Raw genomic sequence first — 23982 nt, forward strand, 5'->3', positions numbered from 1 at the left:
ACCCCCATTTGGCCCCAGGATCTGAGATTTCCACGCACCCCACCCCCAGGATATACAGGACATTTGGGAACACTTTAAAATATTCGGGGGGGGGTACTCCAATTGCAAACTTTTTTCATTTTTAAAAAAGGGATGGGAATGTTATCTGATTTTTCTTAATGTCCAGATTTTTCAATTAAAAAATATGAACAATCTACCACAAGCTTTCTTTTCATTTCGTTTTGTCAGTTATTGTTATAGGCTTTATACAAATTAATACCATTTTGCTTAAGTGGTTTCCTGCACGCCATTCTTGGTGCGTATTTATCATCTACCATTACTGCGTTTCATATTCATATTTATCACTGGTTACCATTGCCTTTTACATAATTTTACATTTTATCATTTCATTTCAAAGCTTTCCATGAGGAATAAACAAGTGAAAGAGATCCCTTCTTCTGCTCTCGAGAATCTCCCCTTCCTCCTCTTCCACCCCGATGCAACGTGCAAACTTATCCGTGCAATGGGGAAAGCCAAAATGGCTCATCTTTCCCGCTGCCCTTTCCTGCCCCGCCCCCTTCACCGGCATTCACGTGTTGCAGGGTTCAGACGGTGCCCTCTCACCCGTGGAGAGCTGCTTCCGAAGGGCGCCTCTGCCAGCAAAGACTCCTTCCTGCTCCCACCTTCAGCCTCCCCTGCAAAACCTCTTTGCACCCCAGAGATCGCGATGGCCGGACGCCTCCTGCAAAAGCCCCACACAAATGGGGATGGCCAGAGGAAACAGGCACCTCTTGAGACGTCCTGCCCCTTCGCTTCTCCCCATTTCCCAGACGCAAAGGATTCTGGGATTTGTAGTCTGTTCCTCCTGTGAGGGGGGGGAATAGTGCCTTTGGGGGGCTCTGGGGAAGGGCCTCCTTTATTTTTATTTTCCCTTTCTATTTACTCACCTACTTGCACACCTCTCTGCACCGCCTAACACGTCGCAGTGGTGCCCAGCAAAAAGAATGAGAAGATTAAACCATCTTGCATGTCAACATGCTTTAATTCTAGACTTGGAAGGGACCCCCGAGGTCATCCGGTCCAACCCCGGCAACGCACCACTCTTTTGCCTCACGTGGGACTCGAACCCGTGACCCTAAGATGAAGAGTCCCCATTTAACCAAAAGTGGACGCAGGTGGCGCTGTGGGTAAAAGCCTCAGCCCCTAGGACTTGCCGATCGAAAGGTCGGCGGTTCGAATCCCTGCTGCGGGGTGCGCTCCCGCTGCTCGGTCCCAGCGCCTGCCAACCTAGCAGTTCGAAAGCACCTCCGGGTGCAAGTAGATAAATAGGGGCCGCTTACCAGCGGGAAGGTAAACGGCGTTTCCGTGTGCGGCTCTGGCTCGCCAGAGCAGCGATGTCACGCTGGCCACGTGACCCGGAAGTGTCTCCGGACAGCGCTGGCCCCTGGCCTCTTGAGTGAGATGGGCGCACAACCCCAGAGTCTGGCAAGACTGGCCCGTACGGGCAGGGGTACCTTTACCTTTACCTTTTACTGATCAGGGAGCGACCTGTGGCTGCTGGCGGCCTCTCAAGCTGGCCCACCTCACAGGGTTGTTGTGATGGAAGCGGAGAGCAGCAGAGGCCGCCCTGAGCCCCTTGGGGAAAAGGCGGGGGGAGAAGGGCAGCTGGGCTGGTGCAGGGGGGTCCTGCCTTCCGGCTAAGGCTCACCCAACAGAAATAAGACAGAAATAAGAGGATTTGGGCCTCTGCAATCCCCTCTCAGTTCACAAGAGGCGAAAGAGGGAGATGCCGGGCAGCCTCACTCACTTCTAGTGTAAAACTGCCTTAAGCCCCATCGAGGTTGTCAGGAGGAGAATTTGGCCCTTTTCAAAACCAAGGAGATCTTGTTTATTTCTTTCCTGAAAGTTGTCCTCCACTGGACCATTCAAGAAACTAACCTCAAAGCAGAATGGTAAAAATATCCGTAAAAGGAATACCATCAGCAAAATGGAAAATGTACATTTATTTATGATGCTTTGAAATTCAAACTTCAACGTACTTAGTATGTTAGTAGTCTTACTCTTTAGTTTTTTCTTCCCTTCCTTTCATTTTTTGTTTTGTTCTTCTTACTTATCTTGTGTTACCGGAAAAACCGAGGGCTCCCTTGGACAAAATCAAGACACCAACCAGAGCAACTTTGAAGCAAATCAGCAGCCTGTAGGCTTGGTCTTTATTGAGAAGACTGTCGCGACAGGACTCCCACCTGCCACAAGGTGAAACAAGATGGAAGCCCAGAAGAAAAGAAGACCCCAACACCCCTAGAAAAACATAATATTTGCATCATGACTACATTAAAAATAGGAAGTTACAGATAGGTAGCCGTGTTGGTCTGCCATAGTCAAAACAAAAAATAAAAAATAAAAAAAATTCTGTGTATCTGAAGAAGTGTGCATGCACACGAAAGCTCATACCTAGAACTAACTTAGTTGGTCTTTAAGGTGCTACTGGAAGGATTTTTTTTATTTTTTTAAAAAAATAGTAGGGGTCGCGGAGGGGCTGCGCAGGTAATCTGAGTACCCTGACACCTGACCAGAGCCCCCTTTCTTCCCCCACATGAGTCATTCACAGGAGACAAAGGGTAAGGCGCAGTTTCCTGCCCCCTGAGGGGAATCCAGTCACGGGCCTTTTGTCAGAGTCTGTGCGGAATACACTAACGTATGCAGTTTGTTGTGTCCTTGATAGTCTTTCCTCTGAGCCCATCAAGATGACTATCAAGGTTGTCATGCCAACTGGGGAAGAGTCGCAGAGTACCGTGCCTGCTCGGTCAAGGGATTATGGCTGACTGGTATCAGGCCACCCCCCTTTGATAGCCCTTGTAATATGAAGCAAAATAAAAGTGGTCCGGTGAAAATCCGATGTACGGCTGATTTTTGGTGAATTTATGAAGAATACTGTCCTGGAAGTTCAAAGCACTTTCGCCTTCCGGAAGCGGCTTGCAATCTTTTGATTAAATCAGTCACGGTCAATTGAACTCGGAAACTTTGTATTGAGAGCTGTCAAAGACGGAGAAAGCGAGCGCCCGCTGCCTGCAGTACCTGCGTGGCCGCCGCAAGGGGCGCTGTCCGGTAACGCTGATTGGCTGAAGCGGCAGCCGATTGACCTAGAGTTCCGGCGGCCGGTCTACTCATAATAAAGATAGGGCGAGGTGGAATGTTAAGGGAGAATTCATGAAAATAAGGGGTTCTAGCGCTTCCTTATTTACGGAAGGCTTTCTTTTCTCCAGGCCAGGGAAAGTGGGAGGTGTGTGTGGTGCTTGTGCATTACGATGTAATGAGGGGGGGGGGGTCTCCTGCTAAACTTGCATAAAGTGAGATTGTAAAAGGCTGAATTCGCTGAGAGTGTTTTTCTGACTTGGAGATTTTTGTATGCACTCCTTTGATTATCAATAAATGAACATTTTTTAGGGGGGGAGGAAGTGGGATTTTTCACATTCCAAAGATTTTTGGGAGGCTTTTTGTCTTCCACGATAAAAAAATGTTATGTTTCAGAGGGGAGGAGTGAAGGGAATATTTTGCTCATGGCTTAAAACATTTTTGAATTCTCCACTTCAATGTACTCTTTGGTGGCGAAGAAGGAACAGGAAGAAGTTTTTATTAATTTAAGCAAAGAGAAAGCAAATAAGCAGTCTTAACTTTTTTAAAAAAATAATCTTTACTGAATGTTGAAAAAGTACAAAATGATACGTGCACTAAACATGGTGAGAAGTAAATAAGAGAGAGAGAAAAAGAAACAGAAACTGTGTAAGAGGGGAAAATAAAGGGGGGGAGAGGTGGGAAAACCCCAAACTATATTTTACAAGGTTGTTATCGTACTTCACCAGACCTTAACCTATTACAATATTTGTAAAAACGGATCCAAAATGTCATTGAACTTGTCCATGGCAAGTCTGCATTTATATGCAAGTCGTTTATATGTTGCGAGTTTGTATAACTTTTCAATCCAATCGTAGAAGGGAGCCGCATTTTTATTTTTCCAATTCATCAGTATCAGTCCTTTTGCTGCGGTCAGGGCACGGAGAGTCCACTCGTATAATCCTTTTGTAAGGTTCCATGTGCTGGGTATATAATTCAAGAGGATATTTTGCTCAGTAAATATAAGGTTGTTCCGTACAGTTCTGTTCATAGTTTCAGTTATAGGACAATGAAAAAAACATATGTTTTAGAGAAACATTATCCCTAGTGCATCTCCAACAGTTAGATACCTGAGACAGCCCTTTTTAAAACAAAGTTAATGGGGTTCCATAAATTCTAAATATTATTCTAGCAGTCTAACATCTATGTTCCATACTCACTAATGAGGGATGCTTAGGATACAAGATCAAAAGGATATTATGGAGATAACTGCAAAAGCGAAGTTCATGGTTCATCTCATTTGCTGCAGACCCCGGAAGCAGGAGATCCTTCCCTTCCCTCAATAGGGCCAACGTTGACATTCACCAGCAGAACTCGAACGCGGGACTCAGAGCTGCTGTCGCTGAGCCCTTATATGGAGGCTTCCAAGCATGATCTAATAGCAGGCTGGCTCGTTAAGTTCTGTTGCCATCCTCCATTATCTCCTCCGTTGTCACAGAGCAAAGTTACTCCCTCTGTTCACAGCGGTGGGCCAAAATCAATGTCTAATTTCCAGTTCCATGGTTGGGTCAAGACAGGCCTGTCTGCTAGTTGACTCCTTATCAGGCCAGCTGGCTAGACCTCTGGTTGATGCCAAGTCCTCATCATACAATTAGATCTATGGAAAAGTCCTCATTATATGTACAGATACAGTGGTGCCTCGCAAGACGAAATTAATTCGTTCCGCAAGTCTTTTCGTCTTGCGAGTTTTTCATCTTGCGAAGCACAGTTTCCCATAGGAATGCATTGAAAATCAATCAATGCATTCCTATGGAAACCGCCTTCAGACCAGGTCCGGGGACAGTCTGTCCCCTGACCTCTTCTGAATGCCGGCGGGGGCGAAAGTCTTTGCTCCCCCCCCGCCTTCCCGGGACAGCGGAGACTTCTCCCCTGTCCCGGGGCGATTTTAAAATGCTGGCGGGCGGCAGCGAAACTTTCGTTGCCGCCCGCCAGCATTTTAAAAACCCCGGGACAGCGGAGGACTTCTCTGCTGTCTGGGGCGATCTTAAAACGCTGCCGCCCGCCAGCATTTTAAAATCGCCCCGGGACAGCGGAGGAATTCTCCGCTGTCCTGGGGCGATTTAAAAGCCCCCGGGAAGGCAGGCAGGGGGGACAAAGACTTTTGCCCCCCGCCAGCCTTCAGAACAGGTCCTGGACCTCTTCTGAAGGCCGGCGGGGGGCAAAAGTCTTTGCTTCCCCCTGCCTGCCTTCCCGGGAGAGCGGAGAATCGCTTCCCTGCTATCCCGGACCGCTTTTAAAATGCTGGCGGTGGGGAGCAAAGCCTTTCGGCCCACGCCGGCCTTCCTGGACCTCTTCTGAAGGCCGGGGGGGGGGAAGGCTTTGCTCCCCACTGCCAGCATTTAAAAGAGGTCCCCAGAGATTTCCCTATGGGCTTTCTTCTTGCGAAGCAAGCCCATAGGGAAAATCGTCTAGCGAAGCGACGCAAAAACCGAAAAAACCTTTCGTCCTGCGGGTTTTTCGTCTTGCGAGGCATTCGTCTTGCGGGGCACCACTGTAAATATATAAGGATTTAAAGTTACCATTACACTGAGATCAGGAGACACCGCTTTCTGAAATTATCTGGCAATACACATACTCAAAGTACATTTGTGGTTTCTCTCCTGTGAGGACTCCCTGATGCAGCCCCAGCCTGCGTCTTCCAGGCCAAACATTTCTCACACTCGAAACATTAATGGGTTTCCCTTTATTGTGGATTCTCTGGTGACTTTGAAGGTCCGAATGAGGAGCAAATCTTTTCCCACACTCCTGACACTTGCAATTTATTTCCTTCGTGGAGTCCCCAATGTTGATAAAAGATTCATTTCTTTACAAAGCATATTCCACACTCCTAATGTCTGTCCGTCCTCCTTTTGGGATGGACACTCTGGTGTGCCACGAGGGCTGACCACTGATCAAAATATTCCCCACACTCCCAACATTTATATGCTCTTTATTCCACATGGAGTCTTTGAAGGTTTCCACCTTCAACATTTCCCACACTCTACACATTGGGAAGCTCTCCTCCTGTGTGGACTTTCTGGTGTCTGTGAAGATGTTGTGACCGATAAAAACATTTCCCACACTCCAAGCACCTGTAAGGTTTTTCTCCTGTGTGGATCCTCTGGTGAATCACAAGGTATGACTTCTGATGAAATGATTTCTCACACTCCAAGCATTTATAGGGTTTCTCTCCTGTGTGGATCCTCTGGTGGATCACAAGTTGTGACTTCCGAGGAAATGATTTCTCACACTCCAAGCATTTATAGGGTTTCTCTCCTGTGTGGATCCTCTGATGGATCACAAGGGGTGACTTCGAAGGAAATGATTTCTCACACTCCAAGCATTTATAGGGTTTCTCTCCTGTGTGGATCCTCTGATGGGAGACAAGGGTGTCTCTTCTTGAAAAACATTTCCCACACTCCAGGCACTTGTAAGGTTTCTCTCCTGTGTGAGTTCTCTGGTGCCCCCTAAGACTATGTGCTAAAGTAAATGACATTCCACAGTCTAAACATTTATATGGCTTTTCTCCTGTGTGGACTCTCTTATGAATAATTAGATTTGATGAACAGGAAAAACATTTCCCACACTCTCCGCATTCATATGGTCTCACTCCTGTGTGGATTCTCTGGTGTACATGAAGGTGTGATTTGCTGGCAAAACATTTTCCACACACCATGCATTTGTAGGGTTTCTCCCCAGTGTGGATTTTTTCATGCTGCATGAGGTGTTGTTTCTGGGAAAAGCATTTTCCACATTCCATGCATTTGTAGGGTTTCTCTCCCGTATGGATTCTCTGGTGGATTGCAAGATGTGATGCTGAAATAAAACATTTCCCACACTCCACACATTTATGAGGCCTCTCCCCGGTGTGCACAGTCTGATGGCTCAGAAGTTCACCTTTCTCATGAAAACATTTCCCACACTCTCTACATTCATAGGGTTTCTCTCCTGTGTGGATTCTCTGGTGTCGCCTGAGACTTCCTTTTTTGGGGAAACATTTGCCACACTCCAGACACTTATGGGGCCTTTCTCCTGTGTGGGTTTTCTGATGGGTTACAAGGCTGGAACGGGAAGTAAACCTTTTCCCACATTCAAAGCATTTATACCGTTTCTCCCCTGTGTGAACCAACCGATGGCTCCAAAGCTGTGCGTTTTGAGGAAAACATTTCCCGCACTCCCAGCATTCATAGGGCTTCTCTCCTGTGTGGAGCCTCCGATGGACCACAAGGCCTGACTTTTGAGCAAATGATTTCCCACACTCAGGGCATTCATAGGGTTTTTCTCCAGTGTGGGTTTGCTGATTGGTAACAAGTTCTGACCTAACAGAAAAGCATAACCCACACGCACTGCATTTGTGGGGCTTCTCTCCTGTGTGGATTTTATGGGGTCCATGAAGCTGTGATCTCTTGGGGAACCCGATCCTACTCTCGCCATATTTGTGGGGTTTCTCTCCCGTGTGGCCTCTTTCATGTTTCACAAAATCTGAGAGTCGGGAAAAACCTTCCCCACACTCCAAGCAGCGATACGGCTTATCTCCTCCTGCATGGACGTTCCGGTGGATCAGAACGATGGGCTGATGAGCAAGAACCTTCCTGAACTCCAAAGACATAGGGGTTTCCAAATGGCTCACAAGCTCTGAACTCTGACCAAAACATTCCCCGCTCTCAGAGCTTTCCTGGATCTTCTCCCCTGTGTGGATTCTCTGGGGTCTAGCAAGAGCCAATCCGAAGGCAAAGCATCGGCCACTCTCTGGGCAGAAGTGTTTCCTCCTTGAAATACCTGCTGAGAGAGTGAAGAAAGTGGAATCGGGGTTTGAAGATGGCAGAGAAGTAGCTTCAGAATCCAGACTGAAATCATTGGAGCAGATGATGCGTGAGAGACGGAGGTTGTACCACTTCTCCCCTCCCCCCCCAACACCCACTGCATGATGTATAACCAGTGGAAGCGCTTTTTTAAAATGAAGTAACAGAGAACAATTTTCTTGCCATTTCTTCGCAAAGGAGAAATTCTCAACGGACTTGGCATCCCACCCAAACTGCCTCACCTGAGCTGGTGTCCAAAATGGCAGCTCCTGTTCCGTTTGAGATCTGATATTGTGGCGTCCTGGGCTCTTCCGCTTGCTCTGCGCTGGCGACGAGGCTCGTCTGGGGAAACGACAGTGCTATGCGGGAAAGAAGAAGAAGGAAGAAGAGGAGAAAGAAGATGTGAGGAAGCGTTCGGCCTTATGGTCCAAACTATCCCCAACGACCGCTAATCAAGAACCCATAGCTAAACAATACCTTGGGTTAGGGGGCTGCGTGTTTGCGGGGGGCAGGGTGGTCCTTTGCTCTGTGCCGGAAGGAGAAGGGAGGACGGCTGAAGATGGCTGCGGGGTGAAGGGTCAGGATTGCACTGCCAGGACCCCCGGAAGGGGACTTGGTTGGCACTTCTGGAGTATTGCTGTTACGCTGGTGGGAGTCCCTCCCATGCCAGCAAACCCATTTTGCACAGCTAGAGTGCAGCACAGTGGTTAAAGTGCCCGACTAGGACCTGGGAGGCTAATACTTTTTGATTTGAACCCCACCCATCTGACTGGGTCACCCCACCCCCTCTGGGCAGCTTCCAGAACATATAAAAACATAATCAAATGTCCGACATTAAAAACTTCCTGATACAGGGCTCCTAAAGATTATATAGTTATTTATTTCCTTGATATATGACGGGAGGGTGTTTCACAGGAGGGTGCCACTACAAAGAAGGCCCCTGCCTGGTTCCCTATCGCTTCACTTCTCACGTTGAGGGAACCGGCAGAAGCCCCTCAGAGCTGGACCTCAGTGTCCTGGCTAAATGATGGGATGTAGATGCTCCTTAGGTATATGGGGCCCAGGCCGTTTAGGGCTTCTTGTGGGAATTCAATGAGGGGGAGACCCATGTGCCCCACGTTGCACTCCTTGGAGGGGGGAAAGTCGGGATCAAAATGGATGGCGTTAAGAATAAAGTACATTTGCAGCTCTGGTGCAACAAATCTGCTCCCCACCTACCCCTCCGCCCCAAAAGAAGAGTGACAAGAAAATGTCCCGGAAGGACTGCTTCAGACTCAAGGAAGGAGGCTCCTTACCCAGAGAGGCCACGTCCCCCTCATTCTCCAGCATGGCCTCCCTTGCTCTTCGGACAACGTCCAGCAGGGAGGGCCCTTTCGACCCTGGAGCAATAAACAGACATATCCTCAAAGGTTAGCGGTCTCTGTAATGACAAAACGCCCTCAGCAAAAACTGCAGCACCTCAGGAATGCCTTTGGTGGCAAGTGAGGAGAGAATCTCGGTTTTCCCCATAGATCCTTGCAACTACATTCTATTATTATTATTATTATTATTATTATTATTATTATTATTATTGATTTTCTTGGGTTAACAAAAAAGTGCACAAGTTGTCTCCGTTTTCAAATCATAAAAGTTCTTTCTTCCGATCCTTTATTTTCAATGTGAGACTTTAATGCTCAGTACTGGACTTTTGCCACTAATGTCGCGACACGTTAGTGTGTCAGCTGCAGTGTGTAGTTGTGGCGTTTAGACACTCCCCACGTTCCTACCGGGGCTGGAAAGGGGTTAGTTTAACCTCCGGTTTGCTAGGGAAACCGAATTACTGCGTCGCAAATTATGCATGTCTAAAAAATGTGTCACCCACCTGAAAACGTTTTTGCTTGCAGTATAAGGTTTGGGGAGAGAGAGAAGGGGGATAGTAGACTTTCATTCTTTTACACAGTGGATGTGCAAGGTTTTTGTTTCAGCATCACGTGGGTAGGTTCTTTTTCTACGCATTTAATAGTTTTCATTGACACTGAAAAAAATATTTGATTAAAAATTGAGGTGTTTTTTTTTTACATATTTATAAAAAAAAATCTAAAAAACTTTGGGGTTTGTTTTTTAAAAAAGCTCAGCTTTCAGAGTGTTCTGTTTTTTACTTTTTGCAACCCAAGGTCAGGTCCCCAGCCTATGGCTGTTTCCTGGGGTTGACTGCAGTGAACAAATTAGAGTTAATAATAATAAAAAAAGGTAAGGACCCCAGGATGGTTAAGTCCAGAATGGATATACAGTGGTACCTCAGGTTAAGTACTTAATTCGTTCCGGAGGTCCGTTCTTAACCTGAAACTATTCTTAACCTGAAGCACCACTTTAGCTAATGAGGCCTCCTGCTGCTGCTGCGCCGCCGGAGCCCAATTTCTGTTCTTATCCTGAAGGAAAGTTCTTAACCTGAAGCACTATTTCTAGGTTAGCGGAGTGTGTAACCTGTAGCGTATGTAACCAGAAGCGTATGTAACCTGAGGTGCCACTGTAATAAAAGTATCATTGCAGACTTGTAAGGGAATAAGAAAACACCATGGCAGGGTGGATGGGAAGTCAACGGATATGAGAGAGTAGTTATAACTGTATTTTAAAAGAATTTGTAATATTTGAAAATTAAATATTTCCAAAAAAAATAAAAAAGAGATGGGAGAGCAGCCTTAGCTCATTTGGCAGAGCAGATCCCCCCAAGTCCAATTCATGGTCTATCTAAGAGAGGCTGGGAAAAGACCCCCGTCTAATACCAAGAAGCATGGCAATGTGGTGTAGTGGTTAGAGTTCTGTGCCGAGACCTGGGAGTTCGGGGTTCAAATCCCCACCTGGCCATGAAGCCCAATGGGTGATCTTGGGCCGGTCACTGTCTCTCCGCCTGGCCTCCCTCACAGGGTTGTTGTGGGGAAGAAATGGGGAGATGGGGAACATGCAAGCTACCTTGAGCTCCTGGCAGGATGGGTGGGGTATGAATGCAAGGAAGTAAAATACACACAACCCGTGGGATACATTCCAGCCCCACAGAAACCAGAGGTCTATTTACATGCACACACAACTCCAGCCAAGCAGGTCAGGGGAATAATCGATGGCATATTCTAGCCAGGCAAAAGCACCCGACTTAGAGCAGGGCTGAAGCACCCTAGAGAGATGGGGCTGGCATGGGGGGGGGAATGAGGAGTCCAGCTAGACCCCCGTTTGGCCCCAGGATCTGAGATTTCCACACCCCCCACCCCCAGGATATACAGGACATTTGGGAACACTTTAAAATATTCAGGGGGGTACTCCAATTGCAAACTTTTTCTTTCTTAAAAAGGGGATTATAATGTTATCTGATTTTTCTTAATGTCCAGATTTTTAAATTCAAAATATGCACAATCTACCACCAAGCTTTCATTTCATTTTGTGTCAGTTATTTTTATAGGCTTTATACCAATTAATACCATTTGGCACTCCATTCTTGGCGCATATTTATCATCTACTATTACTACGTTTCATATTCATATTTATCTCAGGTTACCATTGCCTTTTACATAATTTTACATTTTATCATTTCATTTCAAAGCTTTCAAAGAAGAATAAACAGGCGAAAGTGATCCCTTCTTCTGCTCCCGAGAATCTCCCCTTCCTCCTCTTTCACCCCGATGCAACGTGCAAACTTACCTGTGCAATGGGGAAAGCCAAAATGACTCATCTTTCCCGCCGCCCTTTCCTGCCCCGCCCCCTCACCGGCATTCACGTGTTGCAGAGTTCAGATGGTGCCCTCTCACCCGTGTAGAGCTGCTTCCGAAGGACGCTTCTGCCAGCACAGACTCCTTCCTGCTCCCACCTTCAGCCTCCCCTGCAAAACCTCTTTGCACCCCAGAGATCGAGATGGCCGGACGCCTCCTGCAAAAGACCCACACAAATGGGGGCTGGCCAGAGGAAACAGGGACCTCTTGAGATGTCCTGCCCTTTCGCTTCTTCCCTTTTCCCAGATGCAAAGGATTCTGGGATTTGTAGTCTGTTCCCCCTGTGAAGGGGGGGAAATAGTGCCTTTGGGGGGGCTCCGAGGAAGGGTGCTCCTTTATTTTTATTTTCCCTTTCTATTGACTCACCTTCTGGCACACCTCTCTGCACCGCCTAACACGTCACAGTGGTGCCCAGCAAAAAGAATGAGAAGATGAAACCATCTTGCATGTCAACGTGGTTGGATTCTAGACTTGGAAGGGACCCCGAGGTCATCCAGTCCAACCCCGGCAACGCAGCACTCTTTTGCCTCACGTGGGACTCGAACCCGTGACCCTAAGATGAAGAGTCCCCATCTAAAGCAAAAGTACTGATCAGGGAGCAACCTGTGGCTGCTGGCGGCCTCTCAAGCTGCCCCACCTCACAGGGTTGTTGTGATGGAAGCGGAGAGCAGCAGAGGCCGCCCTGAGCCCCTTGGGGAAAAGGCGGGGGGAGAAGTGCAGCTGGGCTGGTGCAGAGGGGTCCTGCCTTCCGGCTAAGGCTCACCCAGCAGAAATAAGACAGAAATAAGCGGATTTGGGCCTCTGCAATCCCCTCTCAGTTCACAAGAGGCGAAAGAGGGAGATGCCGGGCAGCCTCACTCACTTCCAGTGTAAAACTGCCTTAAGCCCCATCAAGGTTGTCAGGAGGAGAATTTGGCCCTTTTCAAAACCGAGGAGATCTTATTCGTTTATTTGTTTCCTGAAAGTTGTCCTCCACTGGACCATTCAAGAAACTAACCTCAAAGCAGAATGGTAAAAATATCAGTAAAAGGAACACCATCAGCAAAATGGAAAATGTACATTTATTTATGATGCTTTGAAATTCAAACTTCAATGTACTTAGTATGTTAGTAGTCTTACTCTTTCGTTTTTTCTTCCCTTCCTTTCATTTCTTGTTTTGTTCTTCTTACTTATCTTGTGTTACTGGAAAAACCGAGGGCTCCCTTGGACAAGATCAAGACACCAACCAGAGCACCTTTGAAGCAAATCAGCAGCCTGGAGGCTTGGTCTTTATTGAGAAGACTGTCGCGACAGGACTCCCACCGCCCACAAGGTGAAGCAAGATGGAAGCCCAGAAGAAAAGAAGACCCCAACTTTTATCAGCTCCTAATCCCCTAGGTTACACTCCTAGAAAAACATAATATTTACATCATGACTACATTAAAAATAGGAAGTTACAGATAGGTAGCCGTGTTGGTCTGCCATAGTCAAAACAAAAAATAAAAAATAAAAAAAATTCTGTGTATCTGAAGAAGTGTGCATGCACACGAAAGCTCATACCTAGAACTAACTTAGTTGGTCTTTAAGGTGCTACTGGAAGGAATTTTTTTTATTTTGTTTTAAAAATAGGAGGGGTCGAGGAGAGGCTGCGCAGGTAATCTGAGTACCTTGACACCTGGCCAGAGCCCTCTTTCTTCCCCCACATGAGTCATTCACAGGAGACAAAGGGTAAGGCGCAGTTTCCTGCCCCCTGAGGGGAATCCAGTCACGGGCCTTTTGTCAGAGTCTGTGCAGAATACACTAACGTATGCAGTTTGTTGTGTCCTTGATAGTCTTTCCTCTGAGCCCATCAAGATGACTATCAAGGTTGTCATGCCAACTGGGGAAGGGTCGCAGAGTACCGTGCCTGCTCGGTCAAGGGATTATGGCTGACTGGTATCAGGACACCCCCCTTTGATAGCCCTTGTAATATGAAGCAAAATAAAAGTGGTCCGGTGAAAATCCGATGTACGGTTGATTTTTGGTGAATTTACGAAGAATACTGTCCTGGAAGTTCAAAGCACTTTCGCCTTCCGGAAGCGGCTTGCAACATTTTGATTAAATCAGTCACGGTCAATTGGACTTTGTATTGAGAGCTGTCAAAGACGGAGAAAGCGAGCGCCCGCTGCCTGCAGTACCTGCGTGGCCGCCGCAAGGGGCGCTGTCCGGTAACGCTGATTGGCTGAAGCGGCAGCCGATTGACCTAGAGTTCCGGCGGCCGGTCTACTCATAATAAAGATAGGGCGAGGTGGAATGTTAAGGGAGACTTCATGAAAATAAGGGGTTCTAGCGCTTCCTTATTTACGGAAGGCTTTCTTTTCTCCAGGCCGGGGAAAGTGGGAGGTGTGTGTGGTGCTTGTGCATTACGATGTAAAGAAGGGGGGGGCCTCCTGCTAAACTTGCATAAAGTGAGATTGCATCAGGCTGAATTCACTGAGAGTGTTTTTCTGACTTGGAGATTTTTGTATGCACTCCTTTGATTATCAATAAATGAACATTTTTTAGGGGGGGAGGAAGTGGGATTTTTCACATTCCAAAGATTTTTGGGAGGCTTTTTGTCTTCCATGATAAAAAAATGTTATGTTTCAGAGGGGAGGAGTGAAGGGAATAATTTGCTCATGGCTTAAAACATTTTTGAATTCTCCACCTCAATGTACTCTTTAGAGGCGAAGAAGGAACAGGAAGAAGTTTTTATGAATTTAAGCAAAGAGAAGGCAAATAAGCAGTCTTAACTTTTTTAAAAAAATAATCTTTACTGAATGTTGAAAAGTACAAAATGATACGTGCACTAAACATGGTGAGAAGTAAATAAGAGAGAGAGAAAAAGAGAAACAGAAACCGTGTAAGAGGGGAAAATAAAGGGGGGAGAGTTGGAAAAACCCCAAACTATATTTTACAAGGTTGTTATTGTACTTCACCAGACCTTACCTATTACAATATTTGTAAAAACGGATCCAAAATGTCATTGAACTTGTCCATGGCAAGTCTGCATTTATATGCAAGTCGTTTATATGTTGCGAGTTTGTATAACTTTTCAATCCAATCGTAGAAGGGAGCCGCATTTTTATTTTTCCAATTCATCAGTATCAGTCCTTTTGCTGCGGTCAGGGCACGGAGAGTCCACTCGTATAATCCTTTTGTAAGGTTCCATGTGCTGGGTATATAATTCAAGAGGATATTTTGCTCAGTAAATATAAGGTTGTTCCGTACAGTTCTGTTCATAGTTTCAGTTATAGGACAATGAAAAAAACATATGTTTTAGAGAAACATTATCCCTAGTGCATCTCCAACAGTTAGATACCTGAGACAGCCCTTTTTAAAACAAAGTTAATGGGGTTCCATAAATTCTAAATATTATTCTAGCAGTCTAACATCTATGTTCCATACTCACTAATGAGGGATGCTTAGGATACAAGATCAAAAGGATATTATGGAGATAACTGCAAAAGCGAAGTTCATGGTTCATCTCATTTGCTGCAGACCCCGGAAGCAGGAGATCCTTCCCTTCCCTCAATAGGGCCAACGTTGACATTCACCAGCAGAACTCGAACGCGGGACTCAGAGCTGCTGTCGCTGAGCCCTTATATGGAGGCTTCCAAGCATGATCTAATAGCAGGCTGGCTCGTTAAGTTCTGTTGCCATCCTCCATTATCTCCTCCGTTGTCACAGAGCAAAGTTACTCCCTCTGTTCACAGCGGTGGGCCAAAATCAATGTCTAATTTCCAGTTCCATGGTTGGGTCAAGACAGGCCTGTCTGCTAGTTGACTCCTTATCAGGCTAGCTGGCTAGACCTCTGGTTGATGCCAAGTCCTCATCATACAATTAGATCTATGGAAAAGTCCTCATTATATGTACAGATACAGTGGTGCCTCGCAAGACGAAATTAATTCGTTCCGCAAGTCTTTTCGTCTTGCGAGTTTTTCATCTTGCGAAGCACAGTTTCCCATAGGAATGCATTGAAAATCAATCAATGCATTCCTATGGAAACCGCCTTCAGACCAGGTCCGGGGACAGTCTGTCCCCTGACCTCTTCTGAATGCCGGCGGGGGCGAAAGTCTTTGCTCCCCCCCCCGCCTTCCCGGGACAGCGGAGACTTCTCCCCTGTCCCGGGGCGATTTTAAAATGCTGGCGGGCGGCAGCGAAACTTTCGTTGCCGCCCGCCAGCATTTTAAAAACCCCGGGACAGCGGAGGACTTCTCTGCTGTCTGGGGCGATCTTAAAACGCTGCCGCCCGCCAGCATTTTAAAATCGCCCCGGGACAGCGGAGGAATTCTCCGCTGTCCTGGGGCGATTTAAAAGCCCCCGGGAAGGCAGGCAGGGGGGACAAAGACTTTTGCCCCCCGCCAGCCTTCAGAACAGGTCCTGGACCTCTTCTGAAGGCCGGCGGGGGGCAAAAGTCTTTGCTTCCCCCTGCCTGCCTTCCCGGGAGAGCGGAGAATCGCTTCCCTGCTATCCCGGACCGCTTTTAAAATGCTGGCGGTGGGGAGCAAAGCCTTTCGGCCCACGCCGGCCTTCCTGGACCTCTTCTGAAGGCCGGGGGGGGGAAAGGCTTTGCTCCCCACCGCCAGCATTTAAAAGAGGTCCCCAGAGATTTCCCGATGGGCTTTCTTCTTGCGAAGCAAGCCCATAGGGAAAATCGTCTAGCGAAGCGACGCAAAAACCGAAAAAACCTTTCGTCCTGCGGGTTTTTCGTCTTGCGAGGCATTCGTCTTGCGGGGCACCACTGTAAATATATAAGGATTTAAAGTTACCATTACACTGAGATCAGGAGACACCGCTTTCTGAAATTATCTGGCAATACACATACTCAAAGTACATTTGTGGTTTCTCTCCTGTGAGGACTCCCTGATGCAGCCCCAGCCTGCGGCTTCCAGGCCAAACATTTCTCACACTCGAAACATTAATGGGTTTCCCTTTATTGTGGATTCTCTGGTGCCTTTGAAGGTCCGAATGAGGAGCAAATCTTTTCCCACACTCCAGACACTTGCAATTTATTTCCTTCGTGGAGTCACCAATGTTGATAAAAGATTCATTTCTTTACAAAGCATATTCCACACTCCTAATGTCTGTCCGTCCTCCTTTTGGGATGGACACTCTGGTGTGCCACGAGGGCTGACCACTGATCAAAATATTCCCCACACTGTAAGGTTTCTCTCCTGTGTGGATCCTCTGATGGATCACAAGGGGTGACTTCTGAGGAAATGATTTCTCACACTCCAAGCATTTATAGGGTTTCTCTCCTGTGTGGGTTGTCTGATGAATCACAAGGGTGTCTCTCCTTGAAAAACATTCCCCACACTCCAAACATCTGTGGGGTTTCTCTCCTGTGTGGATCCTCTGATGGATCACAAGAGTGTCCCTCCTTGAAAAACATTTCCCACACTCCAAACATCTGTGGGGTTTCTCTCCTGTGTGGGTTCTCTGGTGCCCCCTAAGGCTTCCTGATAAAGTAAATGACATTCCACAGTCTAAACATTTATATGGTTTCTCTCCTGTGTGGACTCTCTTATGAATAATAAAAGATGATGTAGTAGAAAAACGTTTTCCACATTCTCCACACTCATATGGCCTCAATCCTGTGTGTATCCTGTCATGTACACGAAGGTCTGATATGCCAGCAAAGCATTTTCCACATTTCATGCATTTGTAGGGTTTCTCTCCCGTATGGACCTTCTGATGTCTGCAGAGGTGTTGTTTCTGGGAAAACCATCTCCCACACTCCACACATTCAAACGGTTTCTCTCCCGTATGGATTCTCCGGTGGATTACAAGTTCTGATGCTGAAATACAGCTTTTCCCACACTCCGCACATTTATGGGGCCTCTCTCCACTGTGAACAGTCTGATGGCTCAGAAGGTTAGCTTTCTCATGAAAACATTTGCCACACTCTCTACATTCATAGGGTTTCTCTCCTGTGTGGATTCTCTGGTGTCGCCTGAGACTTCCTTTTGTGGGGAAACATTTGCCACACTCCAGACACTTATGGGGCCTTTCTCCTGTGTGGGTTTTCTGATGGGTTGCAAGGCTGGAACGGGAAGCAAACTTTTTCCCACATTCAAAGCATTTATACCGCTTCTCCCCTGTGTGAACCAACCGATGGCTCCAAAGCTGTGCGTTTTGAGGAAAACATTTCCCGCACTCCCAGCATTCATAGGGCTTCTCTCCTGTGTGGAGCCTCCGATGGACCACAAGGACTGACTTGTGAGCAAATGATTTCCCACACTCTGGGCATTCATAGGGTTTTTCTCCAGTGTGGGTTCGCTGATGGCTAACAAGTTCTGACCTAACAGAAAAGCATAACCCACACACACTGCATTTGTGGGGCTTCTCTCCTGTGTGGACTTTATGGGGCCCATGAAGCTGTGATCTCTTGGGGAACTGGATCCTACTCCTGCCGTGTTTGTGGGGTTTCTCTCCTGTGTGGCCTCTTTCATGTTTCACAAAATCTGAGAGTTGGGAAAAACCTTCCCCACACTCCAAGCAGCGATATGACTTCTCTCCTCCTGCATGGACGTTCCGGTGGATCAGAACGATGGGCTGATGAGCAAGAACCTTCCTGAACTCCAAAGACATAGGGGTTTCCAAAGGGCTCACAAGCTCTGAACTCTGACCAAAACATTCCCCACGCTCAGAGCTTTCCTGGATCTTCTCCCCTGTGTGGATTCTCTGGTGTCTAGCAAGAGCCAATCCGAAGGCAAAGCATCGGCCACTCTCTGGGCAGAAGTGTTTCCTCCTTGAGCTTCCTGCTGAGAGAGTGAAGAAAGCGGAATCAGGGTTTGAAGATGGCAGAGAAGTAGCCTAAGGTTACCAGACGTCCCCGTTTCCCAGGGAAAGTCCTCGGATATACAAGTCAGTCCCCTGACAAAATCCAGCTATTTAGTAGGAAGTTGAAAAGTGACCCTGGATTAATTGGTGGGAAAAATCTGGTAACCTTGAAATAGCCTCAGAATCCAAATTGAAGAAGTAGGAGGAAAAGGAAGATGGAAAGGGACTCTCTTCCCCACTTCTTTCAGCTCTAGGTCCTTTTCGAGGCTCAAGCGAAATTCTACTTGTTCAGGTTTCCACCCAAATCCCTTCGAACAATGATGCCCTCAAAGGTACCTGCTCTCAGTCCAGGGAGGAATCACCGGAATGGGTGGTGCCCACAGAAGACGCTTTAAAGAAAAAAACCCAAATGTGCTCACAGAGCAGTTTGCTCTCATTCCCCACTTTCTTCTTCCTCTCCTTGATCCTCCTAACTTCTGGGCCTGAGGGACTCAGCAGGCAGCAGAGCTAGAGGAGGAAGAGCAAAGGTGGTGGAGGGAGGACAGGGCAGAGGTGTAAAGGGGAAAGTGAAGTTTCTCTCCCTCTTGCATCGTGCAAAAAGGCAGAGCCCCCCCCCCTGAAGCTGAACCTTGGAAAATGCAGGACAGACCAAAGCAGAGATTGTGAGAAGGTCGAGATTCTAAGTTTTCATGTTCTTAAAAATAGTAAATTGAGGAGGAAGGACAGGGGTGGGGAAAGGAAAAACGGTGGCCGGATCTGTGGGAGAAGCAACTTTAACACAACAGGATCCTTACCAACCCTATGAATGAAGTAACAGAGAAGATTTTTCTTGCCAATTCTCATCAAGGGAGGAGAAACTCTGAACGGACTCGGCATCCCACCCAAACTGCCTCACCTGAGCTGGTGTCCAAAATGGCAGCCCCTGTTCCGTCTGAGATCTGATATTGTGGCCTCCTGGGCTCTTCCGCTTGCTCTGCGCTGGGGACGAGGCTCGTCTGGGGAAACGGCAGTGCTATGCGGGAAAGAAGGGAGAAGGAGGAAGAAGAAGAAGAAGTGAGGAGAAGGAAGCGTGGAGGAAGCATTCGGTTTCATGGCCCAAACTATCCCCAGCGGCCGGTCATCCAAAGCTCTCTCTCAAACTTTTCTGAGGAAGAACCCATAACTAAACAGTACCTTGGGTTAGGGGGCTGCATGTTTGTGTGGGGCAAGGTGGCCGGTTGGTCTGTGCTGGAAGGAGAAGGGAGGACGGCTGAAGATGGCTGCAGGGTGGGGGGGGGGTCAGGACTGCACTGCCAGGACCCCAGGGAGGGAACATGGCTGGCGCTTCCAGACTGTTGCTGTTACGCTGGTGGGAGTCCCTCACATGCCAACAAACCTATTTTGCACAGCCAGAGTGCAGCGCAGTGGTTAAAGTGCCAGACTGGAATCTGGGAGACCAGAATTCAAATCCCCCTCAGCCATGAAACTCATCAGGAAATATTGGTCCAGTCATTCGCTCTTAGGGCTACTCTACCTCACAAAACTGTTTATTATTTTTTTTATAAAAAAAGATATTTATTAAAGTTTCAAAAATTATATAAAAACAAAACTAAACAACAATACAAACAAACACAAACAAAAACAAGTATAATTTCAATCCCTTATTTTCTTGTAACTTACTTCCCCAACTTCCTCATACCTCCCCTTTCTGTATTCCAATTTCTGATTATTAATTCAGCAATCCTCTCCCTTATTTTTCATTTAGTTTTTAACCTTTCTTTTCTTTTTACTTAACCATTACAGCTGGAAACCACATAATTTCTAAATCAACGTCATTCTAACATTCATTAATTTTGCAATGTTTCCTAAGATAGTCCTTAAATTTCTTCCAATCTTCTTCCACTGTCTCTCTCCCCTGGTCTCGGATTCTGCCAGTCATTTCTGCCAGTCCCATATAGTCTATCACCTTCATCTGCCATTCTTCCAAGGTGGGTAGATCTTGTGTCTTCCAATACTTTGCGATGAGTATTCTTGCTGCTGTTGTAGCGTACATAAAGAATGTTCTATCCTTCTTTGGCACCAATTGGCCAACCATACGCAGGAGAAAGGCCTCTGGTTTCTTCAGGAAGGTATATTTAAATACCTTTTTCATTTCATTGTATATCATTTCCCAGAAAGCCTTAATCTTTGGGCATGTCCACCAAAGGTGAAAGAGTGTACCTTCAGTCTCTTTACATTTCCAACATTTATTATCAGGTAAGCGGTAAATTTTTGCAAGCTTGACTGGGGTCATGTACCACCTATAAATCATTTTCATAATATTCTCTCTTAGGGCATTACATGCCGTAAATTTCATATTATTATTATTACAGTGGTACCTCGGGTTACATACACTTCAGGTTACATATGCTTCAAGTTACAGACTCCGCTAACCCAGAAATAATAGCTCAGGTTAAGAGGTATACCACTGTATTCTTATTCTTATTCTTATTATTCCCTGCCCATCCAGCATTTTTCATTTTGCACAGAATCCTACCTTACAGCCACACAACAGTCTGAGTTCTCCACACCTACGCTAGATTACTAATAAGAATACTTTATTATTTGTACCCCACCCATCTGAATGGGTTGCCCCAGCCACTCTGGGCAGCTTCCAGCACATATAATAACATAATAAAACATTGAACATTAAAAACTTCCTGATACAGGGCTGCCTTCTAAAGCTTATATAGTTTTTTTAATTCCTTGAAATCTGCTGGGAGGGTGTTTCACAGGGCGGGTGCCACTACCGAGAAGGCCCTCTGCCTGGTTCCCTGTAATTTCACTTTTTGCATTAAGGGAACCGCCAGAAGGCCCTCGGCGCTGGACCTCAGTGTCCAGGCAGAGTGATGGAGGTGGAGACACTCCTTCAGGTATACAAGGCCATTTGGGGCTTGTTGTGGGGATTAAATGGGGGGGGGAGACCCGTGTGCCCCACATTGCGCTCCTCGGAGGGGAAAAAGTCGGGATCAAAATGGATGGCCTTAAGAATAAAATACATTTGCATTGGAAGACACAAGATCTACCCACCCTGGAAGAGTGGCAGATGAAGGTGATGGACTATATGGAATTGGCGGAAATGACTGGCAGAATCCGAGACCAGGGAGAAGAGTTGGTGGAAGAAGACTGGAAGAAATTTAAAGACTATCTGCAGAAACACTGTAAAATTAATGAATGTTAAAATGATGTTGGATTGAAAATAAGTGGCATTAGCAACAAAGCTAATAAGAATATGCAAAAATGAATTGATAATGGATGAAAATATTGAGTTATAATATGTTAAGATAAAGAGTTAAGATAAATGAAAGAGGGTAAGGATCTGCTGATTTGATTATGTAAATGGGAACACAAAAAGGGGAGGTGAGAGGAGGTCAAGGAAACAAGCTAATGAGTTTAAAGTTAAAAAAAATGGATTTGTTATTATTATTTTTCTTATTTTTTTCTTTTTTCTTTTGTATTTTTCTTTTTCTTTTTTATGGATTTTTGTATTTATGTCTTTGTAAAATCTTAATTAATATTCTATATATATAAAAAAAGAATAAAGTACATCTTGTGGAACAAATCTGCTCCCCACCTACCCCTCCAACCCAAAGGAAGAGTGAGAAGAAACTGCTTCAGACTCAAGGAAGGAGGCTCCTTACCCAGAGAGGCCACGTCCCGCTCATTCTCCAGCATGGCCTCCCTTGCTCTCCGGCAACGTCCAGCAGGGAGGGCCCTTTCGACCCTAGAGAAATAAACAGAGATATCCTCAAAGGTTAGCGGTCTTTGTAATGACAAAACGCCCTCAGCAAAAACTGCAGCACCTCAGGAACACCTTTGGTGGCAAGCGCAGAATGGGAATCTCGGTCTTCTTCATAGATCAGGCATGGCCAAACTTGGCCCTCCAGATGTTTTGGGACTATAACTCCCATCATCCCTGACCACTGGTCCTGTTAGCTAGGGATGATGGGAGTTGTAGTCCCAAAACATCTGGAGGGCCAAGTCTGGCCATGCCTGCCATAGATGCTTGCAACTTCATTCTTTGGGTTGCTTTTATTAGGATGATTATTCAAGGTTTTCTTGGGTTACCAAAAAAGTCCATACATTGTATCCGTTTTCAGATTGTAAAAGTCCTTTTTTCAGATCACTTATATTCAATGCGAGACTTTAACGCTGTATAGCGGAGCTTTCCAAACTGTGTGTCGCGACACGCTAGTATACAGCACTGATGCATCTTTATCATCTACTATTACTATGTTTCATATTGCTAGTTACCTCTGGTAATGTTCCATTTTACAAAATTTAACATTTTACCGTTTCATTTCAAAGAGGAATGAGTGAGTTTTCTGCTCCCCAGAATCTCCCCTTCCTCCTCTTTCACCCCGATGCAACGTGCAAACTTACCTGTGCAATGGGAAAAGCCAAAATGGCTCATCTTTCCCGCCGCCCTTTCCTGCCCCGCCCCCTCACCGGCATTCACGTGTTGCAGGGTTCAGACGGTGCCCTCTCACCCGTGTACAGCTGCTTGCGAAGGGCGCCTCTGCCAGCAAAGACTCCTTCCTGCTCCCACCTTCAGCCTCCCCTGCAAAACCTCTTTGCACCCCAGAGATCGCGATGGCCGGACGCCTCCTGCAAAAAACCCACACAAAAAGGAATGTCCTCGTGTTCTTCGCTTCTTCCCTTTTTTTCCAGACCCAAAGGATTCTGGGAGGTGTAGTCTTTTCCTCCCAAAATATGCCTTTGGGCTCTGGGAAAGGCTGCTCACGCCCCCTCCTTTCTATTTACTCGCTTACAATCCAGCCTCACCTGAGCTCTGCTTTCTTCCAATTGAAGTGCAGTGTTTGAGGAAACCCAAATGCTTGTTTGCTGAGCTATTGCACTACCAACCTCAGTTTATGATTGCGATGGCCTAGTCCTTCGCTTCTTCCCTTTTCCCAGACCCAAAGGATTCTGGGAGGTGTAGTTTGTTCCTCCCTGGGGAACAAATTATTTATTTTTAGTTTCCCTTTCTATGTACTCGCTTACTGGCACACCAGTAAAGCAATGGTGCCCGACCAAAAGAATGAGAAGGCGAAGCAGACTTGTATGTCAACATGGTTGGATTCTAGAGTTGGAAGGGACCCCGAAGGTCATCCAGTCCAACCCCCAGCAATGTAGGACTCTCTTGCCTCATGTGGGACTCGAACCCATGACCCCGAGATTAAGAGTCTCGTGCCCCCATCTAAACCAAAAGTACTGATCAGGGAGCGACCTGTGGCTGCTGGCGGCCTCTCAAGCTGGCCCACCTCACAGGGTTGTTGTGATGGTAGCTGTGGAAGCGGAGAGCAGCAGAGGCCACTATGAGCCCCTTGGAGAAAAGGCAGGGTATTAAAAACGCAAAGAGGCAGCTGGACTTGTGCTCCAGGTGGAAAGCCCTTCGAAGTCTCAGTTCGCAAGAGAGCATCTCAAGTCCCATCAGTTCAGGGCAAGAGGGAGATGGCAGGCAGCCTCGCTCACTTCCAGTGTAAAATTGGGAATAAACAACTTGCTGACTT

General features: G+C 46.7%; 2 protein-coding genes across 18 annotated transcripts in view; both read right to left on the minus strand.

Moving 5' to 3' along the window:
- Window positions 1-22897, minus strand: part of LOC309364587 (uncharacterized protein) — a 39769-nt gene extending 16872 nt beyond the window's left edge. The window contains exon 1 of one of the 2 annotated variants that reach the window (XM_081902213.1): window positions 22763-22897. The gene's annotated coding sequence lies outside the window, so the exon portion shown is untranslated. Of the gene's footprint in view, window positions 1-562; window positions 650-22762 lie in introns of those variants that run through there. The other variant, XM_081902211.1, reaches the window with a different exon arrangement.
- LOC309364474 (uncharacterized protein) overlaps window positions 1-23428 on the minus strand; it is a 40951-nt gene extending 17523 nt beyond the window's left edge. For 3 of the 16 annotated variants that reach the window (XM_081901836.1, XM_081901835.1, XM_081901827.1), the window contains exon 1: window positions 19347-19964. In XM_081901836.1, coding sequence (XP_081757962.1) covers window positions 19347-19533 — 187 coding nt within the window. In that variant the 5' untranslated portion in view covers window positions 19534-19964. Of the gene's footprint in view, window positions 1-590; window positions 724-5693; window positions 7912-8173; window positions 8291-9226; window positions 9311-11666; window positions 11853-19346; window positions 19965-22918 lie in introns of those variants that run through there. The other 13 variants (XM_081901833.1, XM_081901828.1, XM_081901834.1 and 10 more) reach the window with 12 other exon arrangements.
- Window positions 23429-23982: the final 554 nt, after the last annotated feature.

The sequence above is a fragment of the Podarcis melisellensis genome, assembly GCF_964234715.1.
Source record: "Podarcis melisellensis genome assembly, chromosome: 2".
Classification (NCBI taxonomy): Eukaryota; Metazoa; Chordata; class Lepidosauria; order Squamata; family Lacertidae; genus Podarcis; species Podarcis melisellensis.